The following is a 25,183-nucleotide window of genomic DNA, read 5'->3' as shown; positions in this document are numbered from 1 at the left end:
ACCTACTTCAAAGTGTTATTGTGATGATTAAGATCATGCGTGTAAAACTTTAATCCAGTGCCTGGCTAAGCACCACAAGTCAACTATTATTACTATTGTTACCTCTGCAAGATAAAAGTCTTTTTGGCTGTTTTTCTGTAAAAAAAAAAAAAAAATTGTTTCTCTAGTCAGGCCGCATTCACGAGGTCGAAGCAGTAAAGAAGGTGCTTTAAACTGCTCGGAATGCGCGCTGCAGGAACACGAACCCCACTCATCCTTGGCGGCAAAGCCCATCTTCCATTTCCTTCTGTTCCTTTTCGGGAAAGCCAAGCTCCCCCCACGCATTTGGTTATCTTATTTTCTTGCCTCGCCAGGTCGCCGGCCTCTCTCTGGCTTCTCGCCGCGACCTTTCGGTCGTGCAGGCCCCGCGGCAACGAGGCGGCCAGCGCTGGCGTCCGGGTTCCTCCACGCTCCATTCTTCCCCTCGGCTCCAGCCGGCCGCGGCCGCCTTCTGAAGCCGGGGCTCCCGCCGGGATTGACGCACTGGGGGAGGAGCGGTTTCTCGGTGCGCGCCTCTAAGGAGCATTACGGCAGGGCTCGTTCCCGGCTCCGGCCGCCAGCCCCAACCTCCCAGGTCCGGAGCCGGGACTGGCGGAGGCCGCGAGGGAGGGAGCGCTAGCGAGGAGGCACGCGCCCGCCGGTCCGCGCCCAGCCCGCCGCCGCCTCCGCCGCCTCAGCAGCCATGGCCGAACGCCGCGCCTTCGCCCAGAAGATCAGCAGGTAAATCTCGGGCGTGGGGCGCGCCGCCGCAGCCAGAGGGAGAGCCGGAGAGCCCTCCCGGGCCAGGCCTAGGAGGCGGGTGGGTGTGGCGAGGCGGGCGCCGGGATCCTGCGGCCTGGCCCGCGGCTGGGCTGAGGGGCGGCGGGGGTTCGCGGTTGCTGCGGGCGCCTCGCGCCGCCCTCCTACCCTGGCCTTCAGCCCCCGCCGGCGGCTGAGCCTTCGCCGGGAGCGCAGGGGGCCGAGGACGCCAGCGCGCCCGCCTCTGCCGACTCCTCGGTGGCCTGGGCCTGGAGTTTCGCGGCGGTTTATGGAAGGGCGGGTGGAGGACCTCGTCGGCCGGTTCCCAAATTCTTTGTGTCCCCACCCCCGGGCTGGCTGGGGGCCGCCGCCGCGTTTCGCCCCATTCGTCTCTCCGCCCACCCTCTGTTTGCCCCCGGGAGGGTGCGGGGTCCGCCCTCCTCTCCACCCCAACAAAAGGAGCGGCGCGCGGTGGGCTCCGGGCGGGTGGGAGGCCGCCCCTCCTTCACGCCTCTCACCCTTCCTGAGAAATCTGACAGGAACCCTCTTTGCACGCTGGGGCCCAGTTCAAAGTGGGCTTGTGCACCCAGGATTTAAAACGGATGGCCAAAATGAAAAGTTGAGAGCTGTGGTCTGCACCTTCTGAGTGCAGCTGCCGAGTCCTTGACGAATTGTAGGCTGAAGCTTAATCTTTGCTGATCTTAGTGAATTTAACTGTGCGGCTGTGTTTCTCGCAACACCAGAGGAAGATGGATGATAGTGTTCTTTATACATTGCCCCTTTCACTCATATTTTAGGGGTCTGGAAGTAAGCAAGTGATCAAGGTTGAGGTTTCCGAGCCTTTTACCTACTTGTGGTGGTTGCTTGCCACCTTTCTTCCTCCGTCCCTCCAAATAAAAATTGAATTACAGTGGAGGATTCTAATATTTGTGAAATTTCTTTGTGTGATATACTTATGTATAAGACAGTAGACATTTTTGGTTTTAATACAACCATATTTCTGTGAATTATGATGTCCCAAGAAAGGAAATATTCAAATGAATTACTTTTTTTTGACAGTTGCATTTCTGTGGCTCTGAATCTTTTTAGTTTGCTGACATTTCTTAAAGATTTGTGGACTTCCCTTTAAAAAGGTCCTTTCTTAACTGTCGACTTCCATAGTGTTACTCCTAAAAGCTCTGTGCTTTTTTTCTTTGTAGCTTTAAAACAAGTATTTCGTTTTCTCCTTCAGAGACAAAATAGTAAGTGCTTAAGAGAATGGGCTCTCCTGTTACTCTGATATGGGTTCAGATTCTGACTGTTGTTTTCTAACTTGGAACATTGTCCAAGTTGTTGGGCCTAGGTTTATTTAGTTTCCTCATCTGGAAAATAGGGATAATAATAGTACCCAGCCTATAGGGTTGTTGTGGACAGTAGATGGCATAATTTGTGTAATACACTTAGCATAGTGCATGGCCCATATAGCTGTCATTGAACACTTGTAATAGTTGGTATATGGATTTGTGATAGGAAATTTTTTTTTTGTAAAATAAGTGGGTCTTATTTCTGATGGCAGTAATCTTCTAAAAAATGATGTGTTATTTGACATGCATTCTTAGTATTAATTTCTTTTTAATAGAACCAAAAATTTATCCCTGAAGTCATTGTGCTGATTTACACATTATAGAGTTAGCTAAGAAATGTATACATGGTTCTCTATTAATGGAGTTTGCCATCAGATGGGACAGGACATAACCACTAGAAAAAAAGATAATCAGTTGTGCTCAACAACACAAAGTACAAAGAAGGATAGCCTTGTAAAGTTATAAAATTAAGTAAGGCAATGAGAATGAAGAGACATGCACTGATTGGAAAGACACTTAGGAGATAGACATGGTAGTGATCGGTAATTGATTGGGCATGAAAGAGGAGGAAGACTGAGGAGTCTGGCATGACATCCAGGTTTCTAACTTGGGCAACCAGGTAGATGATGGTGACAGTCACTGGGGTAAGGGTGTACAGGAGGAAGGGGTTTGAGAGTGGGAGATGAAGTGGGATGGAGATGATAATTCAGTTTTGGACATGTTGATTTTGAGGTGCTCATGAATCATTCAGAGAAAAATATCTATTAGGTTTTTGGTGTAGGTTTAAGATGCAGAAGAGGGATTGGGCTGGAGATCTATTATAAATTTGAGAGTCATCAGCAAGTAGATTGTATTTGATGCCAGGGGAGTTGATGAGATTGTCTAGAAAAAATGTGCAAGCTTAAGTTGGAGAGAAAGCCAGGGACAGAGCTGCTGTAAGTAATGAATTACCTGTTTATTGTGAATGAAAGGTACTTTCCTCTTTTTTAGCAAATATGATCAAATAATACTTCTGAATAAATTCTCGTTCTGCTTCTTGTTTTTCTAGTAGTGGAAGTGTAACATATATTCTGGAGGAGAACTTCCTGGCTTTGATACCCCAGCATTGCCCTCACTGAGTAAACTTGGGCAAGTCACTTGACCCTATTTCTGCCTTATTTTCCCGATCTATAAAATGAGCATAATATTAGGACTTACCTCATAGGGTTAGTGTGAGGATTAAATGGATTAAATAAATGGATACTTCTTAAGTGCTTAGAACAGTGCTTTATATGTTATAGTGCCCAGTATCAACTATTATTTTTTTAATAGGGACAAGGTCTCACTCTGTTGCCCAGGCTAGAGTGCAGTCATATCATCATAGTTCACTGCAGCCTCAAATTCCTGGGCTCAATTTGTCCTCCCACCTCAGCCTCCCAAGTAGCTAGGATTATAGGCATGCCCCACCACACCAGGCTAGTTTTTTAATTTTTAAAATTTTTTAATTAATTATTTGGAGATAAGAGTCTCATACTGTTGCCCTAACTGGAATGCAATGGCATCATCGTACCTCACTGCAACCCCAAACTCCTGGGCTCAAGGGATCCTCCTGCCCCAGCCCCCTGAGTAGCTGGGACTACAGGCATGCGTCACCACGCCTGGCTAATTTTTCTTTTTTTGTAAAGATGGGGTCTTGCTTTTGCTCAGACTGCTCTTGAACTCCTGAGCTCAAATAATTCTCCTGCCTTGGCCTCCCAGAGTGCTAGGATTACAGGCGTGAGCTACTGCTCCTAGCCTTTTTTTTTTTTTTTTTGTAGAGAAGGAGTCTTGCTGTGTTGCCCAGGCTGGTCTCGAACTCCTGGGCTCAAGTGATCGTTCCACCTTAGCCTCCCAAAGTGCTGGGATTACTGGCGTGAGCCACTGTGCCTGGCCTCAACTATTTTTTAGTTATAATATTTATGATGTGGCTTAGGACCATTTGTTGGAAATGCTAATCTTTTCCTATGCATATATGAAATTTGTTGCTCTGTGAAAGCCTATTGCTGTTTGAAATCTTATTTCTTTTTAAAGCTTCAAGATTGTTCAGAAACTTTTACTTTAAAAAGAATTATAATGATCTCTTTTCTGGCTCAGTTTTTTTTGGCCTTTTGCATTTAGTGCTGTTATTTTTTGAGGCTGTGGTTTGGTGATTTCTGAGGGCTCTTTATTCTTGTATCACTGATTACACCACTTACTTCAGCTAATCATTGCAAAACAGCATGTATATTTTGTCCTATTTTGTCTATATCAAATAACTGTCCTCTTTACTTGTCTGCCTCCCTGGTTTTTTTTTTTTTTTTTTTGAGACAGTATCTCCCCGTGTTGTCTGGGCTAGAGTGCAGTGTCATCATCATAGCTTACTGAAACCTCAAACCTTTGGGCTTAAGCGATCCTCCTGCCTCAGCCTCCTGACTAGCTCTGACTACAGGTGTGCGCTACCATGCTCAGCTTCTTTTTTCTTTCTTTCTTTTTTTTGCAGAGATGGGGGTCTTACTATGTTTTTCAGGCTGGTTTCAAATGCCTGGCTTCAAGTGATCCCCCAGCCTCTGCCTCCCAGAGTGCTAAGATTACAGGCATGAGTCACTCTGCTTGGCTTGCCCTCCCTGCTTTTTGAGGACAAGGCCCATGCATTTATAGAATGTTGACTGTTTGTAGATTAATGGTCTAGGATTTTATTTGGATTACCTTGTCCTGTCACTTGATACTCAACATTGATAATGAACATTTGTGTACACTTAAAGCACTATTTACTATATTCTTATATTTATAGCCCAGAGAGTCAGAAGAACATAGTGAATAATATAGGGGCCAGGCATGGTAGCTCACACCTATAATCCTAGCACTTTGAGAGGCTGAGGTGGGAAGATCGCTTGAGCCCAGGAATTCGAGACCAGCCCAGGTAACATAGCAAGACCCCATTTCTACAAAAAATTAAAAAAATTAGCCAGATGTGGTGGCATGCACCCACAGTCTCAGCTAATTGGGAGGCCGAGGCAGGAGGATTGCTTGAGTTCAGGAATTTGAGGTTGCAGCGAGCTATGATGATGCCACTGCATTCTAGCCAGGGCAACAGAGTGAGACCCTATCTGGAAAAAAAAAAAAGAAAAAAAGAATATAGGCTCTGGAGTCAGATTGCACAGGTTGAAATTCTGCCTACATCACATAATAGCTGTGTAATTCTGTGCAGTTGATATAACCTTTCTGTCTTGGTTTCCTCATCAGAAACATGGAGTTAGCCTCAATAAAGTTAATATGAGGATGAAATGACCTAATACATGTGAAACAGTTAGGACTGTGCCTGGAACATAAATATTCAAAAAATGTTACTACTATTATTATTCCTATATTATTTACTTTTTCGTATTACCATTTTCCAGATGAGGAATTGAGGTCTAGAAAGAGTGACATTATTTGCCTAAATTGGGATTCAAATCCTTGTCCTCTGATTTCAAATCTAATATTCTTTTTATTTGGCTATATTTTCTTTCTGCAAAGTATTTTTCTGTGACAATTCCAGGTTTCCTAACAGTGCCACTGTTAGCATCCCAAAAGTTGTGTTTGCTTTCTTAGTCTTTCCTTTAGTAATTGGGTATCACTTTGCTGTCTAAGATGCATAATTTAATTAAGGGTTTCCATTAGATCTTTATTTCTGAAGAAAATCTTACACGAGTAGGATTTCCTGGATATAGGCTTATTTAACACTTCAGTTGTTTTTAGTCTTGTGTCTGTTAGTAATTTGGCCAGATATGCCCAATTTTTTAATATGCAGGATCTACTTTGTTCAATTCATAGTTCCATATATTATCAACTACTTCAGTGCTTTTTCATTTCTTTGGACACAAATACTTCCCTGATCTTTTGTTGTACTCATCTCACTAATTCTTCTTTTTTTTTTTAAATAGAGACAGGGTCTTCCTCTGTTACCCAAGCTGGAATTCCTGGGCTCAAGGGATCCTCCCACCTCAGCTTTCCAAGTAGCTGGGATTCCAGCCACCACACCCAGCTAATTTTCTTGTTTTGTTTTGTAGAGATGGGGTATCACTATTTCCCTGGCTGGTCTTGAAGTCCTGGCCTCAAGTGATCCTCCCACCTCAGCCTCCCAAAGTGCTGGGATTGCAGGTGTGAGCCACCATGCCCAGTCCTCATCTCACTAATTCTTTTAATTTATTTTATTTTTTTATTTCAGCATATTACGGGGGTACAAATGTTTAGGTTACATATATTGCCTTTGTCCCATCCGAGTCAGAGCTTCAAGCATGTCCATCCCCCAGACAGTGCACACCATACCCATTAGGTGTGAATATACTCATCCCCTCCTCCCACATCTCACCTGCCCAACACCCACTGAATGTTACTATTATATGTACACATAAGTATTGATCAGTTAATACCAATTTGATGGTGAGTACATGTTGTGCTTGTTTTTCCATTCTTGTGATACTTCACTTCTCACTAATTCTTAATGCAGAATATCTAACCTACTTCTTGCTCCTGAGTTGCAGAGTAGTATTAGTGGGAGACTAGAATAGTTCAGACTTGACCTTGGTTTGAGAGAGGTTTACTCTAAACATTTCTCATTTAACATTTTTGTTTCCCTATCTCATCTATTACTGAAAAGTTTGAGACTAGCATGAGTTTTCTTTTTTGTTGTTGCTCTGTTTTGTTTTGTTTTTTTTGTGGAGACAAGGTATCTGTCGCCCAGGCCGAAGTGTAATGCCGTGGCATGATCACAGCTCACTGCAGCCTTGATCTCTTGGGTCAAGCAGTCCGCCTGCCTTGGCCTCCCAAAGTGCTGGGAGTACAGGCTTGAGTCACTGTGCCCGACCAAGTCCTTCATTTTAAGTTTAGCATACTACTGTCTCAGTATGTTTTTTAACCATCTTTCCCTTGAGCCTGAAAGGTCTCTTGTCCCTAAAGTTTACCCATTTTATTATACTTTGAAATCCATACCTTGCCACTGCCCTCAGAATCTTGATCCCATAATTTTTTCTTTTCTTTCTAACATCTTCAATCTATTCCTTTTTGTAGACCTTCCCCTTAAACTGTAAGACTTATTTTGCCTTTCTCATCAGAAAACAAAGAAGAGTTGAGTCTTCTGGCATTTCTAGCTGCCAACCAATCATTCCTTTTTCTTCTCTTGTCACATGTCACCCATGTATGTGGTATAGTCATGACTACTTCCTGCTTGTTTACCTCATCATTAATCCTTGGGCTGTATGGATGTGCTTCCCTTATGTGTACTTGAATTATAGAATTTGAGGGTTAGGAACCTTTGACTTTTTTTTTCCCTTACCACTGATTTCATGAGCTACCTTCTAAAAAATTTCTCATGTTTCCCCCCACTCACCCTGTCCTATGTTTATACTGCTTTTCAGAGCTCATTTTTGGCAGGTCTAGGACTTGACTTTTTATCTCTAGTGCTTAGCACAGAGTCTTGTGGTTACTGGACACCTGAGAAGCGTTTGAATGAAGCCACCTTGCCACCATGGAGCATCCTTCATTACTTCACAACAGTCGTAGCTGATTTGGTTTTTCCCTCCTCTAATTCAAATGTTTTGCACATTAAGTCTACCTGCTAGCTTTCATGGTGACATTATTTTGTTCAGTAATGTTTAGTGGCTTCTTATAGTGTCAGATCCAAACTCTTTCTTGTATTTTTAAGGTTACTTAGAATGTGGTCCTCCTCTCATTGACTTCTCTAGTTTACATGTTTTTCTCCAGTCAATGTGGTGTTTTCACTGGACCCCCACAAATGGTATCTTCATTTCCATCTTTATAATTGTTCTGCTGTTTTTTCATTTGTGATATATCCTTCTTCTTTTCTAAATCTTGCCCATTCTTCAGACTACTCCAATCCACTATCCTGACTTTTTGGAAAACCATTTCCTTGCTTTTCTTTAATCTTAACATCTATGAATGCATTCGTAAGCAATATAGTTTTTTCTCTTTTTAAAGTTATTTGGATGGAATCGTGTTGTATATTTGTTTGCTTTTCTGTCTTATTTTGCATACAATTTTATTTGTGAGATTCATTTATATTATTGTGAGTAATTGAAGTTCATTCATTTTCATTGCTTTAAAGTATTTCCTTGTATAAACATACTATGATCTACTCATTCTATAGTAAATGAACATTTGGATTGTTCCCACTTTTTGACTGTTAGAAACAATATTCCTATGAACATTTCCTGTACATATATTCTGATACACATACACATAAATTTCTCTAGGGTATACTGAGGTGTGGAATATTTTAACTGCTCTTAGCCCTTTGAATTTCCAGGTAGATTTTTAGAATCTACCAAAAACAAGAACAAAACAAAAAACTGCAAAACCCTCTTTGGATTTGATTGGTATAACGTTGGATCTATACATCACTTTGGGTATAGCCTTACAAATGATAGCCTTACAATATTGAGTTTCCAGTCCATGACCCATGGTTTAGGTATTCTTTATATTGTACAATGAAATTTTATAATTTTTTCTGGGTTCATACATATCTTTTGCTAGATTTATTTCTAGGTATAACAATGTTATATCTAACTATACCTTGCTAAATTCTTGTTCATTCTAAAAATGTATCTGGGTATTCCTTTGTATTTTCTGTGTAGACAACCATCTGATCTAAGAATCATGATGTTTTTGTTTCTTCCTTTCCAATCCTTGTAACTGATTTATTTATTTTTTTGTCTTGCTCTGCAGACTATTATCTTGCATTACTGTGCAAATTATTACTATTTCTATTCAACATTGCATTAATATTGAACATCTTTGTTTTATTTATGATCTCAAAGGTAAAATATTTTGTTCTTCACTATTAAGCCTAATGATTACTGAGGGTTATCTGCAGATATTCTTTTAGTCTGGATTCGCTAGAAAATGGAGCATGAGATATGAGTTAAGAATTGATGCTTTATTTGGGGAGCACAATCCCTGGGCATCAGGAATGAGGGAAAAGGAAAATGAGGCAGAGAAAGATGGGAAACAATATAAGGTGATATGTTATCTCTCTGGCCACTGCTTCACAAAGAATTGGAGAGAGATTGTTTGGTAGGTATGCTTGCTTGGCCACACAGGACATCTCTGGGTGGAGAAATAGTTCCTCAGATGAGTGGGAGTCTGGAAAAAGAGGGAATTTATCTGCCTGCTTTTTCCTGCATTCCAGTCAATTCAATCTCTTTAGTTCAATTCTCTCCCCTTTACTTTGTCATTGCATCATTTGGTTCCCTTTGGCAACCACTCTGGGTGTCTCACTACTTTTTCCAGTGACTTTTTACATAGGCGATTGTTTTCGTTGTTAAGTGACAAAAAACCAAAATTGATTAATTTTCACACACACAAAAGTGTTGACTCTTGTAACTGAGTACATCAGGTCCAGGAATACAGATGATGTCAGCAGGCCTCTTATCTTCATGTCTTGGATAGATTTTTCACAAAATGGTTACAATGTGATTTGACAGCCCCGGGCTCAAATTCTACCAGTTTAGCTCTGCCAGAAAAGATCCAAGGATTCATTTATTTGTCTGGCTTCAGTCACATGTCCTTCCTTGAAATAATTACCATGTTTAGGAACATGGGAGAGTCTAGCCAGTCCTGGCTCACATGCCATTCTCTATGGCTTGGGGGAGAGATGTGATGGTGTTAGCCCCACTGAAATTTCAAGGAATAAGTTCCTTACCAGAAAGAAGGAGTTTTTAACCTAAAGGAGAATAAAAGTGCTGGTCACCACCAAAACAACTGATGTCTTTAAAATAGTCATTTTAGGTTGTTCCACATTGCTATAATTATTTAAATATATGGCAGTATAGCCAGCTATCCTACCTGCAATTTAAATGGAACTGGTGAAATACAAAGAAAACCAGTGTAACTTGATGCCAGCTAGCTGTGGCTTCTCTGTCCCTTAACTTTTTCAGATTTAGCTCAGACCTTAGTGCCCACTCATAGCCCTTCCAAGGATGTCTTCTTGGTTTTTATTTTTGTTTTTTGGCTTTCTTATCCTTTCTGTACTCTTGCATCATCACGAGCTGTTCTTGGTTCGCCCTGAGACACCAAAAAACTGAACTAACTCCTTCAGTCATATCAACCATTTAATGATTTTCATAATCTTTGCCTAAGATACAGTGATTGTGGTTTGGGGTCTCAGGGTGCAAAACTTTTTCAGTAACTCCACTGCAGCTCTCCTCTTTTTCCTGTCATCATCCTTCTTTCTCTAATAAACTGTTTTTCCTTCCCTTATCTTCACAGAGCAGTTCCAATCATAGCCAGACTCTTAAAAAAAAAAAAAAAAAAGTATATTGAGGTACTTTACATACCATAAAACTCATTCATTTTCAGTGTGTAATTAAATGATTTTTAGCATATTTCTTGTTATGAAACCATCATCCACAATTCACAATTTCCATCATCCCAAAAAATTCCTTGTGCCAGTTTACAGTCATTCCTTATTTTTCACCCCAAGCCCCAGGCAACCACTAATCTACTTTCCGTCTGTCTGTCTCTCTATATTATTGCCTTTTCTGAACATTTCACATAAATGGAGTTATACAATATTTGGCTTCTTCAATTAGCATGTATTTTCATGGTTCATGCATATTTTAGCATATATCAGTACGTCACTCCTTTTTATGACTGAATAGTATTCTATCGTATGTAGCACATTTTGTTTATCCACTCATCAATTGATGGACATTTAGATTATTTCTACCTTTTGACTATTGTGAATAGTGCCAATATGAACCTTCACATACAAGCTTTTGTTTGAATGCTTGGTTTCAATTCTTAGTTCCACATATGTAGGAGTGGAATTGCTGGGTCATATAGTAATTTTACATTTAGCTTTTTGAGGAACTACCAAGCTGTTCCACAGTGACCACCATTTTACATTCCCATCAGCAGTGTATGAGGGTTCTAATTTCTCCACATCCTTGCTAACAGTTGTTATTGTCGTTTTTTTGATTATAGACATTCTAGTGAGTGTGAGTTGGTATTTCATACTGGTTTTGATTTGCATTTCCCTAATGACTAGTGATATTTTTCATGTGCTTATTAGCCATTCACATATTTTCTTTGGTGAAATATCTAAATCTTTTGCTCATTTTTAAATGGGATAATTTATCTTGTTTTTGAGTTGTAGGAGTTCTTTATATGTTCTGGATGTAAGTCCTTTATTAGATGTATGATTTACAAATATTTTCTTTCTGGCCTGTCTTTTCATTTTCTTAGTGGTGACTTGATGCACAAAGTTTTTTAATTTTGATGAAGTCTAGTTCATTGATATTTTTCTTTCATGCATCATGATTTTGGTGTTGTAGCTAAGATTCTTTACCTAGTCCAGGGTCATGAAGATTTTCTAAAAATTTTATAGTTTTAGTTCTTGCATTTAAGTTTATGATCCATTTTGCATTAATTTTTGTGCATGGTTTGAGATATAGGTCTAAATCTATCTTTTGCATGTGGATATTCAATTGTTAAAACACTCTGTTGACAAGATTATCTTTGTCTAATTGAATTGCCTGGCATCATTGTCAAAAATCTGTTGACCATAAATATCAGAGTTTATTTCTTGACTCTTGGTTCTGTTTCACTGATCTGTGTGTTTGTTTTTAAACCATTATCACACTGTTCTAATTACTTTTGCTTTGAAGAAAATTTTGAAATTCATTAAATGTGAGTCCTCTAACCTTTTACATCCTTTTCAAAATTGTTTTGGCTATTCTGGAGTTTTACATTTCCATATACATTTTAGGATCAATATCAATTTAAAGTTTGCTAGTTTCTGCAAAAATCATTTTGGGATTTTGATAGAGGTTGCATCAAATCTGTAGATCAATTTGGTGAGAATTGCCCTCTGAACAATATCAAATCTTCCAGTCCATGAAATGGAGCATCTCTTCATTTATTTAGATCTTATTTAATTCCTCTCAGCAATGTTTTGAAGTCTTCAGTGTACAAGTCTTATACTTCTCTTGTTAAATTTATTTCTAGATGTCTTACTATTTTTGATGTTATGAATGGAATTCAATTAATTTTAATTTGTTCATTGCTAGTATACAGAAACAGAGTTGATTTTTGAATATTGAACTTATATATCCTTTGGTCTTACTGAACTTGTTTTTCTAGTAGTTTTTTCGTGGGTTCCTTAGAATTTTCTGTGTATAAAACAATTTTGTTTGTGAGTAAAGATGATTGTATTTCTTTCTTTCCAATCTAAATGCTTTCCATTTCTTTTCCTTTTTTCTTTTTCCTGTTGCACTGGTTAAAACCTCCAGTACAGTGTTGAATAGAAGTGGTGAGAACAGACCTCCTGATCTAAGAAGGAAAGCATTCGAACTTTCACCATTAAGTATGATGTTTTTGTAGGCAGATGCTATAAGAAAGGGAAGGAGGGTACAAAGATTTGAGAAGTATTTAACAGTTAGAATAAACAAGATTTAGCAACTAATTATATGCAGTTTATACCAGGATATAGTTTGTACATTTGTGGGTAAGAAGATTCTGGCTTTATTTTTATGAAGTAGGATGGGATTTAAGATAAATTTATCTCCTTTTGGGAGGATTACCTTTCAATAGTGGAGGTTTTTTTTCTCTGTTTTTAATTGCCAATTTCGGGTCAGTGTTAATATGTATAAATGCTAAATTTTTGAATTTGTTTCCTGTAGTTATAATTTAATATGTTCCATGAAGTAGGGAACAATATTATCACCATGTTTTAGTTGATGAAATTGAAGTATAGCAAAATGCTATAGATCACAGCAAAAATATATTTCATTTTTGTTCAAATCAAGATCCCGTAATAACTATATATTGTATTTGATTATATCTTAGTGTGTTTTTCCCTCCTCTCTTAAATAGACTTTGTCTTTTAGTCTTAAGGCTTTTTTAATGCTAAAACTTAGCCCACTGCCCTTATTTCTTTATTTATCCATCACATTTATCCAATATATAGAATGACCCACCTTCTAGTTTTTGTCTGATTGCTTCCTTGTGGTATTAACTTGTTACGCTGTCCTCTATATTTCCTGCAAACTGGAAGTTGGATGTAAAGGTTTGATTCAATTCAGGTCAAAACGTTTTTGCACAAATACTTAGTAGGTGATACAGTGTTGTTTTCTTTAATCTATTTTCCTTATTATTAGTAGTATTATTTTTTGAGACAGGGTCTCACCTAGATGGAGTGCATCATAGCTCACTGTAACCTCCAACTCCTGGACTCAAGCAATCCTCTTGCCTCAGCCTTCCAAGTAGCTCGAACTACCTGTGTGTGCCACCATGCCTGGCAAATTTTTAAATTTTTGTACAGATGGAGGCTTGTTGTATTGCTCAGGCTAGTCTCAAACTCCTGGCCTCAAGCAGTCCTCCAGCCTCGGCCTCCCAAGGTGCTGGGATTGTAGACATGAGCCAGTGGCCTGGCCTTCTTTCTTTCCCTTCTTTCGTTTCCTTCATTTCCTTCCTTCCTTCATTTTGTTTCCTTCCTCCCTCCCCTCCCTCCTTCCTTCCTTCTCTCACTCCTTCCTTCCTCCCCACTTCTTTCTTTCTGTTACATAAATTAACCCCTATATTATGGGATAATGATGTCTGAAAAGGTGGACATTTTACTGGACTTTCAATTCCTTCAGTGTTCTGATGGACACTGGAAGTGGTGTTGTAGGTCCAGGTACCACCAGCTACTGTTTTCTTGCAGGAACCACAGTGCCATATCTCCATAGCTTCTCTCTTCATCTTGGTTTTGCCACAGAAGGAGCAAGTGTACTTGCCATGCTGACTGATTTCAATTTTCTTCACCTTTTCCTGATGGAGGCACCATAGCGAGTCCTGTATTTACTGATGATTTGGACCTCCTTGGTGTATTTTAGCCAAGCTGCTGCAAACTAGGTCCAAGCCCAGAGAATCTCCTTCTTTATCTTTAATACCAACTATACACAATGTTAGAACTCTGATACAATCCATCTTGGACTTTTCACAGTATTGGAGTATCAGTGTTCTTATCCCTTTTCTTTTGGGGATTTTTAGCTATCCTTTTTTTGTCTTGTCCATGGTACCCTTCACTTCTTCCATATGACTTAGGTATAAGTAGTACCAGTCCCAAGAACTCTTATTCTCTTATTTGACATATTACATTGCAGCTATTTTTTGTGACTTTATGGGAGTAACTCAACTAACCTCTCTTATAAGGAGAGTTTAGTCTGAATTCTCCTTACTCATCTTTACTCAGACTTTACTTCTGGACCCATAATGAATGACTAGAGATGAGAGAGGCAGGCCTACACTGGCCTTATTTATCATCATCGTTGGGTCATTCTGGAGATCATGGCTAGATAGGGCATCTGAAAGTAGGAGTGGGTTAGAGGAAAGTTAAAAGCAACATGATTTTCCCCCAAATATGGGTCCTTTGCTGGTTGTTTCTAGCAGCCTATGGTGGATGGCCTGAGCAGATGCTTTCTTTTATGAAAACTATAATGATTGTTAACATAGTGAGGTAGAAATGGAGAAGAATTGATAAAGAAATAAATAGGTCAAATATTGAATCATGTTTCCTTGGGTGGGGAAGAAGGCATTTTCATATTTATGATTTAGGAACATAAGTTTTTGACTTATTTTTCTTTCTTCTTTGCAGTTAATATTAATAGCTTATTATTATGTCGGTAAAAAAAAAAGACTTCCTTGTTTTCCTTTACTCTGTCAGCTATTCCTAGGAGTAAGAAAAATTGTTATTGCAAAAAGTAATCCATGATAAAGGATTTTAACCAACATCAGGGCATGTATTTATTCATCATATTTTTTTCTTGCATACTTTGGATCATGGTATGGTTAAGAGATACTATTTTTTATTTGGTAAGATTTTCTTACCACCATTCTATGAAATCTTTTTAGAAGGTCTTAATATAAATACATCCCTTGTCTGGGTTGCAGATATTTTTATTGCTATTATATCTCATTTTGGAAATGGTTCTTGTTGTATTATCACACTTTATTTTCAAATTAGTACTGATATTCCTATTTTGGGAAATTCTGTCATGTAGAATATAGATATTTATAATATGGGCATTGCAATTTTTATATTTTTTGTTAAACAAAAATGCCTCTTTTCAAAATAACCATATTTCATTTAAGTTTCACATTTTAATATCTTCTGAAATAATTGTTGGTGTGGTGGTTAATTGTAAGGTTTTTTTTTCTTAGCTATGCATAGAGTAACACTAATTCTTAACAGTTAATGACATCTTGAATTTGATGAAATATAGTCATTTATGATTCAGGTTACTCATGCTTTAGCCCCAGAAACACTGAGATAGTGCTGAGATTGGTAGACTGAGTTGAGTATACTGAGGTAGGTAGACAAAGTATTTGTGTCTCACTATCTTTTAAAAAACTTTTTCATACTCTCATCTCAGTTTTGATGAAAAGATTAAAAGGCCTAATGAAGTCCTAAAAATTGAAGTGAATGTTCCTTTCTTTTTACTTAGAGAATTTTTACAGAATTTGCCTTTTACCCTCTCCTCAATCTGTTCTCCTCAAAGATTTCATTCCCTCTCCAACTTTCAACTCTAACCTCTAGTTGTTTTCTTGATGCTCTTCTCTTCCTTCCTTGTCTATTCAGAGTTAACCATTTTTTTTAAACTAGTAGACTTTTTTGAGGAGCAGTTTTAGCTTTACGGAAAAATGAGTGGAAAGTATGGAGTGTTCCCATATGTACCCCTCCCCCCAATTTTCCCCTATTAACATCGTGCATTAGTGTGGTACATTTATTATAATTAATGAGCCAATGTTGATGTACATTATTAATAACTAAAGGCAGTAGATTACATTAGGTAGGGTTCACTTTTTGTGTTGTGCATTCTATGGGTTTTGACAAAAATATGATGACATGTATCTACCATTACGGTATCATACAGAATAGTTTCATTGCCCTAAACATCCCCTGTGTTCTATTTATTGATTCCTCCTTTCACCTCCCACGCCTACACCCAGCCCCTGGAAACCACTGGACATTTTACTGTCTTCCATAGTTTTGCCTTTTCCAGAATGTCATGTATTTGGAATCATAGAGTATGTAGCTTTTTCAGATTGACTTCTTTCCCTTAGCAATATTCTTTTAAGTTTTCTCCATGTCTTTTCATGGCTTGTAGCTCATTTCTTTTTACCACTGAATAATTTTCCATTTTATAGATGAACCTCAGTTATGTTCATCCATTAAAGGACAGCTTGATTGCTTCCACATTTTGGAAGTTATGAATAATGAGTTTGCCTCTTAAAACACAAATATGATCTAAAGTACCTCAAGTCACCTATTAAAAAAATTGAGCTAATTCACTATCGTGAGCCTTAAAGAATAACTCTTTTGTTTCTGCATAAAAAATTTCTAATTGTGTAGTTGGCTCATAACAATGCTCAATAAATTTGTGTGGAATGATTGAATATGAAAGAAGGAAGAAGTTATTGAAAAGAAGTAGGGAAAATGATTACATCCCAAATCTGGAAAATATTTGGAAAACGAGATTGTTTTGAAACTCACCTGGAAATTCTAATGGGGACCAAGATGTTGAGGGCTCTGAATTAAACCATTAGCTTGAAAACACTCCCGAGTTTTTTCTTCCTAATTCTTATCATATGTTGATTTGTTTATAAAATATTTTAGAATTAACTTTATATCCTTAAAGTATATATAATACATTTTAATATATACATCTTTTTATAGCTTCCAGCTATATCTAGCTTTTTAGACCTTCCAGTTTTATCATAGGCCAAAGTATGTTTCCTAAAGTACCATATAAAAAAACCATCTCATGTAAGTTGGTTGTTACTCTTGTACTCTACATGAGCATTATAAAGAAATTTAATGTAATTATAAGCCAGAAAAGTATTTCCTGAAATATGTTATGAATTTATAGCCTTACTGATATACCGAGATTTTGTTGTTCTTTAAATGAATCTTTAATATACTTAGCTTTCCTCCATTTTAAACTAGGTTTTTAAAAAAATATTGTATATAATATATTTGCTTTCTTTGTTATAGAACTGTGGCAGCTGAAGTTAGGAAGCAGATCTCTGGACAATATAGTGGTTCTCCCCAACTGCTCAAAAACCTCAACATTGTTGGCAATATATCCCATCACACCACAGTAAGTAGCATATTTCAAAATATAGTATGTTTTTGGTGAATTACTGACTAGGTCATGAAAAAATAGTGGAAAGGTAAGAGCTAATAGATTGAGTTCTATCCCTAGTCTCAACCTTACTTATTGCTACCTCACTCTTGAAATCTGAATTGGGAAAGGGTGTTAGGGGATGTTATAGAAATGTTGGTTTCCCTTCAAAAAGATAAACAAAATTGATAAGCTACTAGCTAGACTGACCAAGAGGAGAAGAGAGAAGATCCAAATACACACAATTCAGAAATGAAAAAGGAAACATTATAACTGATACTACAGAAATAAAAAAGATCATCAGAGACTATTATGAATAACTCTATGCTCACAGACTAGAAAACCTAGAGGAAATGGATAAATTTCTGAAAACATACAACCTCCTGAGATTGAACCAGGAAGAAATAGAACTCCTAAATAGACCAATAATGAGTAGATTGGATCAGTAATAAAAAAAACCTCTCAGCAAATACAAAAGCTCAGGACTAAATGGTTTCACAGCTGAATTCTACCAGACATAAAGAACTGGTGCCAATCCTACTGAAACTGTTCCAAAAGATTGAGAAGGAGGGAATCCTCCCCAACTCATCTTATGAAGCCAGTATCACTCTGATACCAAAGCCAGGAAAGGATGCAGCAAATAAAGAAAACTACAGGCCAGTTATCTCTAATGGACATAGATGCAAAAATCCTCAATAAAATACTAGCAAACTGAATCCAACAGCACATAAAAAGGATAATTGATGATGATCAAGTGGATTTTATCCCAGCGATGCAAGGATGGTTCAGCATATGCAAGTCAATAAATATGATTCACCACATAAACTGAATTAAAAACAAATGCCATATGATCATCTCAGTAGATTCAAAAAAAGCATTTGATGAAATCCAGCATCCTTTCATGGTAAAAATCCTCAAAAAAAACTTGTCATAGAATGGATGTACCTCAAAATAAAAAAATAATAAAAGCCATATATGACAAACCCACAGCCAACTTCATACTGAATGGGGAAAAGTTCAAAGTATTCCCCCTGAGAACTGGAACAAAACAAGGATGCCTACTTTCACCACTTTTGGTCAACTGGTAGTGCTAGCCAGAGCAGTTGGCAAGAGAAAGAAATAAAGGGCAGCCAAATTGGAAAAGAGGAAGTCAAATTATCTCTATTTGCTGATGATAGGATCTTACACCTAGAAAACTCTAAGGACTCCTCCAAAAGAGGAGATTTGATAAATGAATTCAGCAAAGCCTCAGGTTATAAAATGAAATGTACAAAAAAGCAATAGCATTTCTATACACCAAAAAAGACCAAGCTGAGAACCAAATCAAGAACTCAATCCTATTTACAATAGCTGCAAAATGAATAAAATACCTAGGAATAAATTTAACCAAGGAGGTGAAAGATCTCTACAATGAGAACTATGAATCACTGATGAAAGAAATTATAGATGACACAAAGAAATGGAGAAACATCCCATGGTCATGGATCGAAAGAATCAATATTGTTAAAATGACCACATTGCCCAAAGAAATCTGTAGATTCAGTGCAATTCCAAAATACCTAGGTCATTTTTCACAGAATTAGAAAAAACAATTCTAAAATTCACACGGAACCAAGAAAGATCCTGAATAGCCAAGCAATACTAAGCAAAAAAGCCAAAAACAAACAAAAAAACGAAACAAAAACAAAACTGGAGGCATCACATTACCTGACTTCAAATTATACTGCACGCTGTAGTAACCATAATAACATGGTACTGGCATAAAAGTAGACACATAGATCAATGGAACAGAGTAGAGAACCCAGAAATAAAATCCTATATCGATAACCAACTGATCTTTGACAAAGCAGACAAAAATATTAATATACACTGGGGAAAGGACACACTATTCAATAAATGGTGCTGGGAAAATTGGAGAGCCATATTCAGAAGTATGAAACTGGACCCCTATCTCTCACCATATGAAAAAATTAACTCAAGAGGGATCAAAGATTTTAAGGCCTGAAACAATAAAAATCCTAGAAAAAAATCTAGGAAAAAACTCTTCTAGACATTGGCCTAGGCAAAGAGTTTATGACTAAGACCCCGAAAGCAAATGTAATAAAAAAAAAAAAATGACAAATGGGACTGAATTAAACTAAAAAGCTGTGAATAGCAGAAATAATCAAAAGAATAAATAGACAACCTGTAGAATGAGAGAACATATTCAAAAACTATGTGTCTGACAAAGGACTAATACCCAGAGTCTACAGGAAACTCAGACAACTCAGCAAGAAAAAGCAACCCCATTAAAAAGTGGGCAAATGACATAACAAGCATTTTTCAAAAGAAGATATACAAATGGCCAAAAAACATAAAAAAATGCTCAATATCACTAATCATCAGGGGAATTCAAATTAACACCACAATGAGATACCATCTTACTCCAATTAAAATGGCCATTCTTAAAAAGTTAAAAAAGCAATAGATGTTGATGTGGATATGGTGAAAAGGGAACACTTATGCACTATTGGTGGCAATGTGAATCAGTACAACCTCTATGGACATCAGTATGGAGATTTTTCAGAGAAATATAAGTCGATCTATCATTTGGTCCTGCAGTCCTACTACTGGATATCTACCCAGAGGAAGAGAAATAATTATATTAAAAAGATCCCTGCATTCGTATGTTTATCACAGCACAATTCACAATCACAAAGATCTGGAATCAACCTAAGTGCCCATCAACTGATGAGTGGACAAAGAAAGTATGATATATATGTGTGTATGCATATATATCTATATTGATATAGATATAAAATAGAGTACTACTCAGTGATAAGAAAGAATGAAATAATGACTTTTGCTGCCACTTGGATGGAACTGGAGGCCATTATTCTAAGTGAAGTAACTCAGAAACAGAAAAATAAATGCCACAGGTACTCATAAGTGAGAGCTAAACTAAAGCTATATGGGGCACACAGGGTAGTATAATGGACATTGGAGACTCACAAGGGGGGAAGGTGGGAGGGGATGAGGTATGAAAAATTACCTGTAGGGTACAGTGCACACTGCTTGGGTGATAGGTACACCAAAAGCCCATACTCCACCACTATACAATATATACATGTAACGGAATTCAACTTGTACCCCCTAAATCTATTAAAATTTAAAAAAAGAAAAAAAGAAGTGTTGGTTTCCTAGTCAACTCTGAAACTTTACATTCAGGATTTAGTCAATTCTGGAATTTTATATTTAGAACTTTGGAGACCCAAGGTAATTCATTATGTGAAAATTTAGGAATCTATTTTGGAAATAAGCCCTGAAGTAAATGTTAAATAATTATGTGGGTTTGTAGTATTATCTGTCCCCTTTAATAAAAATGAATTTATATTTATTGAATCATTACTGTAAGCCAGGTCCTGTGTCAGAGACATAAATAAGCATTCTCTTATTAAGTTGGCATGAGGATAATCAGAGTTGATAAAAACTCATATTTATTAGTTATATTAGGAATATGAATTTAAAATGTACCTTCATTTGTCTTAAAATTAGAGGTTATTTTTTCTTTTTCTTTTTTTTTTTGAGACAGAGTCTCGTTTTGTTGCCCGGGCTAGAGTGAGTGCCGTGGCGTCAGTCTAGCTCACAGCAACCTCAAACTCCTCGGCTTAAGCAATCCTCCTGCCTCAGCCTCTCAAGTAGCTGGGAATACAGGCATGTGCCACCATGCCCAGCTAATTATTTCTGTATATAATTTTAGTTGTCCATATAATTTCTTTTTATTTTTAGTAGAGATGGGGTCTCACTCTTGCTCAGGCTGGTCTCGAACTCCTGAGCTCAAACAATCCACCCTCAGCCTCCCAGAGTGCTAGGATTACAGGCGTGAGCACTGCGCCCGGCCTAGAGGTTATTTTTTCAAATGCTGTGAAAAACTAAAAAATTACATAAGCATGATAGGATGAAGTTAACATATATTAACATTTTTTTCATTTAGCTATGAAAGGGTACTTGTTATTGAATAAATAGGGAAATAACAGTTTGACTTGTAATGATATGTATATAATGTTTATGTTATTAAAATTTTAAAACAGGTTTACTTTTAATTACAGTAACATGCTAATTTGAGAAATTTTAGAATATATGGATTTCTGGGTGATTTCAGTGTACATGGAGATGATCCTTCCAATACATTTTTGGGATCTTGAGCTCCTCTCCTATGGTGATAATGTCTTGCATCCTGTATTACAACTCAACTACTCAAAATTCCGATAGTCAGATCCTAGATTTTGTCATTATGAATAACTGTGTACCATGTGTAATCTCAGTTTTGTGCTTCCCACTCTCTGATCACCACCTCTTATCTTTCTTGCCCTCTTATTCTGGTACCCTGACTCTAACTGTCCTTCTGCCCCACCAGGACCTAGAATCCATGAACCCACTAACTTTTTACTGTCCCTTACCCCTTGTCCTCTTTTCTCCTTTTACCAAACCTAAATTATATGTTGATCTATATAGTTACTCTCTTCCATGTACTTTTGACTTCCTTAAGCTTTTCTCACGTCATTGTACCCCTTGGTACAACCTCTGTGGTGTTTAAATCCAAATCTCTCTTTATGTCGTACCTGCATCTGTGCAGCTGAATGTGGCTAGAGAAAAACACACAATTCCATTGACTGGTCTCACTTTAAATTTATGACCACAAACTCATGAAGTCTTTAATATTGCAAGCAGGCATTATTTTTTCCTAGTCCATTCATTCTTTAAGTATTTTAGTTTACTTATTTCACGCCTTCTATTCTCTCCTTAAACTTGTCATCCTTCTTTACCATTTTCACTCGTAGTATGACTTTGCTTCTTATTTCCTGAGAAAGTTGAAGCAGTCAGAAGAGAACGTCCACCTACTCCCACCACCACATCTATCCTACTATCTGTACCCGTGTAGTCTACCTGTTCACTAGTAACTACAGAGGAACCACTAGAGTACTATGGAGGGTAATCCCTTCACTTATTTACTAGATCACAACTCTCTCAATCACTCAAGTATAGTACTTTAGTAATTCTCCTTTCTCTTTTATATCATCATTGTTTTGCTCTCTATTTACTGGATCATTCCTATCAGTATTCAAGCATGCTGTTATTTTTCCCGTTTAAAAAAATCCTGCTTTTTGCCCCACTTTTCCCACCAGTCTCTAACTCCCAGTATTTCTTTGCTCTTCTTTGCAATAAAATTCCTTCAAAAGGTTGTCAGTGCTTGCTAACTTCAATCTCTCTCTTTGTATTCTCCCCGAAGAAGTACTTTTTAAATTATGAGAGTCTTCAGACATTCTCTGAGGTAGAAAGACTAGTATACATATTGACATTTTCTTAACTACATTGCTGCTATTATCACTTAACAAGATTAACAGTAATTCCTTGGTATCATTTACTATCCAGTGCATTTTAAATTTCCTTGATGTCTCATAAATGTCTTTTTACAGTTGGTTTATTCAAATCAGAATCCAAACAAGATCCAAAGGTGGAATTTGGTGTTAGATCACTTGAGTATTTTTAAAAAAAACTAAAGCTGTTTCTCCCTCCTCCAAGTTATAACTTCATTATTGTGTCATTGACTTATTGAGGAAATGAATTGTCTTATAGAATTTACTGCCTTTGGGATTTTATGTTTGCTTTCTTGTAGAATTGTTTCTCTCTCACCCTCTATTTCCTGTTAACTGATTGGATTCTGGCTCTACTTCTTAAACAGCTTTATTGAGGTGTAATTCACATACTGTGCAATTCATCCATTTAAAGTGTACCGTTCAGTGGATTTTATATATTCAAGGATATGGGCAGCCATCACCACAGTCAATTTAGAACATTTTCATCACCTCACAAAGAAATCCTTTAGCTCTTGCCCTTTTATTCCCCAAAATAACCACTCATTAAATACCAGAATTTTTGATGGTACACGAGAAAGGATTGAAAAGAGATTTCAATGATAAACACGTCAGGTAAGATTCCAATGCAATTATTGTTGAAGTATGACAGTGTCTCATATTGCCTATGAGAGATTTTTGTGGTGTTCCACTTTTACTTCTCTCTGACATCTTTAGCCCTGCTTACTGCCCTGCCAACTCTCTTTTATAAAATCATGATCCAGGCCGGGCGTGGTGGCTCTCGCCTGTAATCCTAGCACTTTAGGAGGCTGAAATGGGAGGATCACTTGAAGCCAGGAGTTCAAGACTACCTTGAGCAACACAGTGAGACCCCCCCATCTCTACAAAAAATTAAAAAAAAAAATTATCCTGGTGTGGTGGCATGTACCTGCTACTTGGGAGGCTGAGGCAGGGAGGGTCACTTGAGCCCAGGAGTTTGAGGCTGCAATGAACTATGATCATACCACTACACTGCAGCCTGGGTGACAGAGCTAGCCCCCGTCTCAAAAAAACAAAAAAATCATGATCCAGTCTCTTCTTTGGGTCAGTAAATATAGAATCTTTCTTTGGAGTCTTAACTCTTACAAAATAATTTATAGTTGTAAGCAGCTCATCATGACATGCCAATACTAACCCAGCCAGCTCTCTCTGATGGGCATAAGAGAGAATGGAGACTGTTGGACTGTTGTAGCAAAAGTAAATGTTTCCTTGATCAAGGTCTAGCTAACACTACATCTAGAAAGCCAATGACCTTATCTATTTTATTTACTTATTTTTATTTTAATTTTTTTTAAGAGATTGAGTTTTGCTCTGTTGCCCAGGCTGGAGTGTAGTGGCATGATCATAGCTCATGGCAGCCTTGAACTCCTGATCTCAAGCAATCTTATCCCCTCAGCATCTTGAGTAGCTGGGACTACAGGTGGGTGACACCATGCCCAGCTAATTTTTTTTTTTTTTAATTTTTTGTAAAGATGAGGTCTCGCTATGTTGCTCAGGGTGGTCTCAAGCGATCCTCCCAACTCAATCTCCCAAAGTGCTGGGATTACAGACAGGAGCCACTGTGTGGACACCAGTGACCTTATACATGACTTTTGAAAACAAGATTGTTGTTTATCTTCTCTATGATTTTTTAAGGAAGTGTCATATCTTCCTCACCTACCCAGACAGTTTCTGTTGATACGGTTGGTCATTCTTTGAGGAAAAATTCAGTTTGAATTAGACATAAATATGGACCTTCCAAGTTTTGTCATTATTTTCATTGAGTATTCATTTGTGACATTTTGAATCCTGAAATGTATAGTGCCCTATAAATAATATCTGGGTGGAGAAGCATTGAATTAGAAAAAATTTTTTAAATTTATATATATTTATGTTTTACCTTTATGTTTATAATATATAGTGGTAAAATATACATAACAAAATTTATGATTTTAACCAGTTTTAAGTGTACAGTTCACTGACATTAAGTACATTTACAGTGTTGTACAACCATCACCACCATCCATTTTCAGGACTTTTTCATCATCCCAAACAGAAACCCTGTACGCAATCACACATTAGCTGCCATATGAGTTATATTTAACTCACGCTAGTTTTGAGCCTGGGGCCTTGTGAAGCATATGTAACTCCAGTTGGTTTGTGAAAATCTTACTTGTTGATGTTATTGTTACAATTAATATTGACAATTTAATAGCCACCAAACCTGGCTAATTTTTAAATTGCTTTTAGAGACGGGGGGGTCTGGCTCTTGCTCAGGCTGGTCTTGAACTTCTGACCACAAGCGATCCTCCTGCCTCAGGCTTTCAGAGTGCTAGGATTACAGGCGTGAGCGGCCTCTTTTCTTTAAGTACTTGAAAAATGTCGTGCCGCTTTCTTCTGGACAACATGATTTTTGATGAGAAATCTGTAATTTGAATTTTTTTTACTCTAGAAGTAAGGTGTTATTTTCTCCTTACTACTTTCAAGATTTTGTCTTTAGATTTCAGAAATTTGACTAATGTGTCTTGGC

The 25,183-nt window shown here is 37.7% G+C and overlaps 1 protein-coding gene across 6 annotated transcripts in view; it reads left to right on the top strand.

Moving 5' to 3' along the window:
- Positions 1 to 611: 611 nt before the first annotated feature.
- DOCK7 (dedicator of cytokinesis 7) overlaps positions 612 to 25,183 on the top strand; it is a 205,606-nt gene continuing 181,034 nt past the window's right edge. For all 6 annotated transcript variants that reach the window (XM_069480085.1, XM_069480084.1, XM_069480083.1 and 3 more), the window contains exons 1-2: positions 612 to 759; positions 17,152 to 17,257. In XM_069480085.1, the coding sequence (XP_069336186.1) occupies positions 722 to 759; positions 17,152 to 17,257 (144 nt within the window). In that variant the 5' untranslated portion in view covers positions 612 to 721. The remainder of the gene's footprint in view (positions 760 to 17,151; positions 17,258 to 25,183) is intronic.

Source organism: Eulemur rufifrons, chromosome 8 (genome assembly GCF_041146395.1).
Source record: "Eulemur rufifrons isolate Redbay chromosome 8, OSU_ERuf_1, whole genome shotgun sequence".
In the NCBI taxonomy this organism is placed as follows: Eukaryota; Metazoa; Chordata; class Mammalia; order Primates; family Lemuridae; genus Eulemur; species Eulemur rufifrons.
Note: the sequence above shows the minus strand (reverse complement) of the source record. Positions and strands in the feature narration are given on the sequence as shown.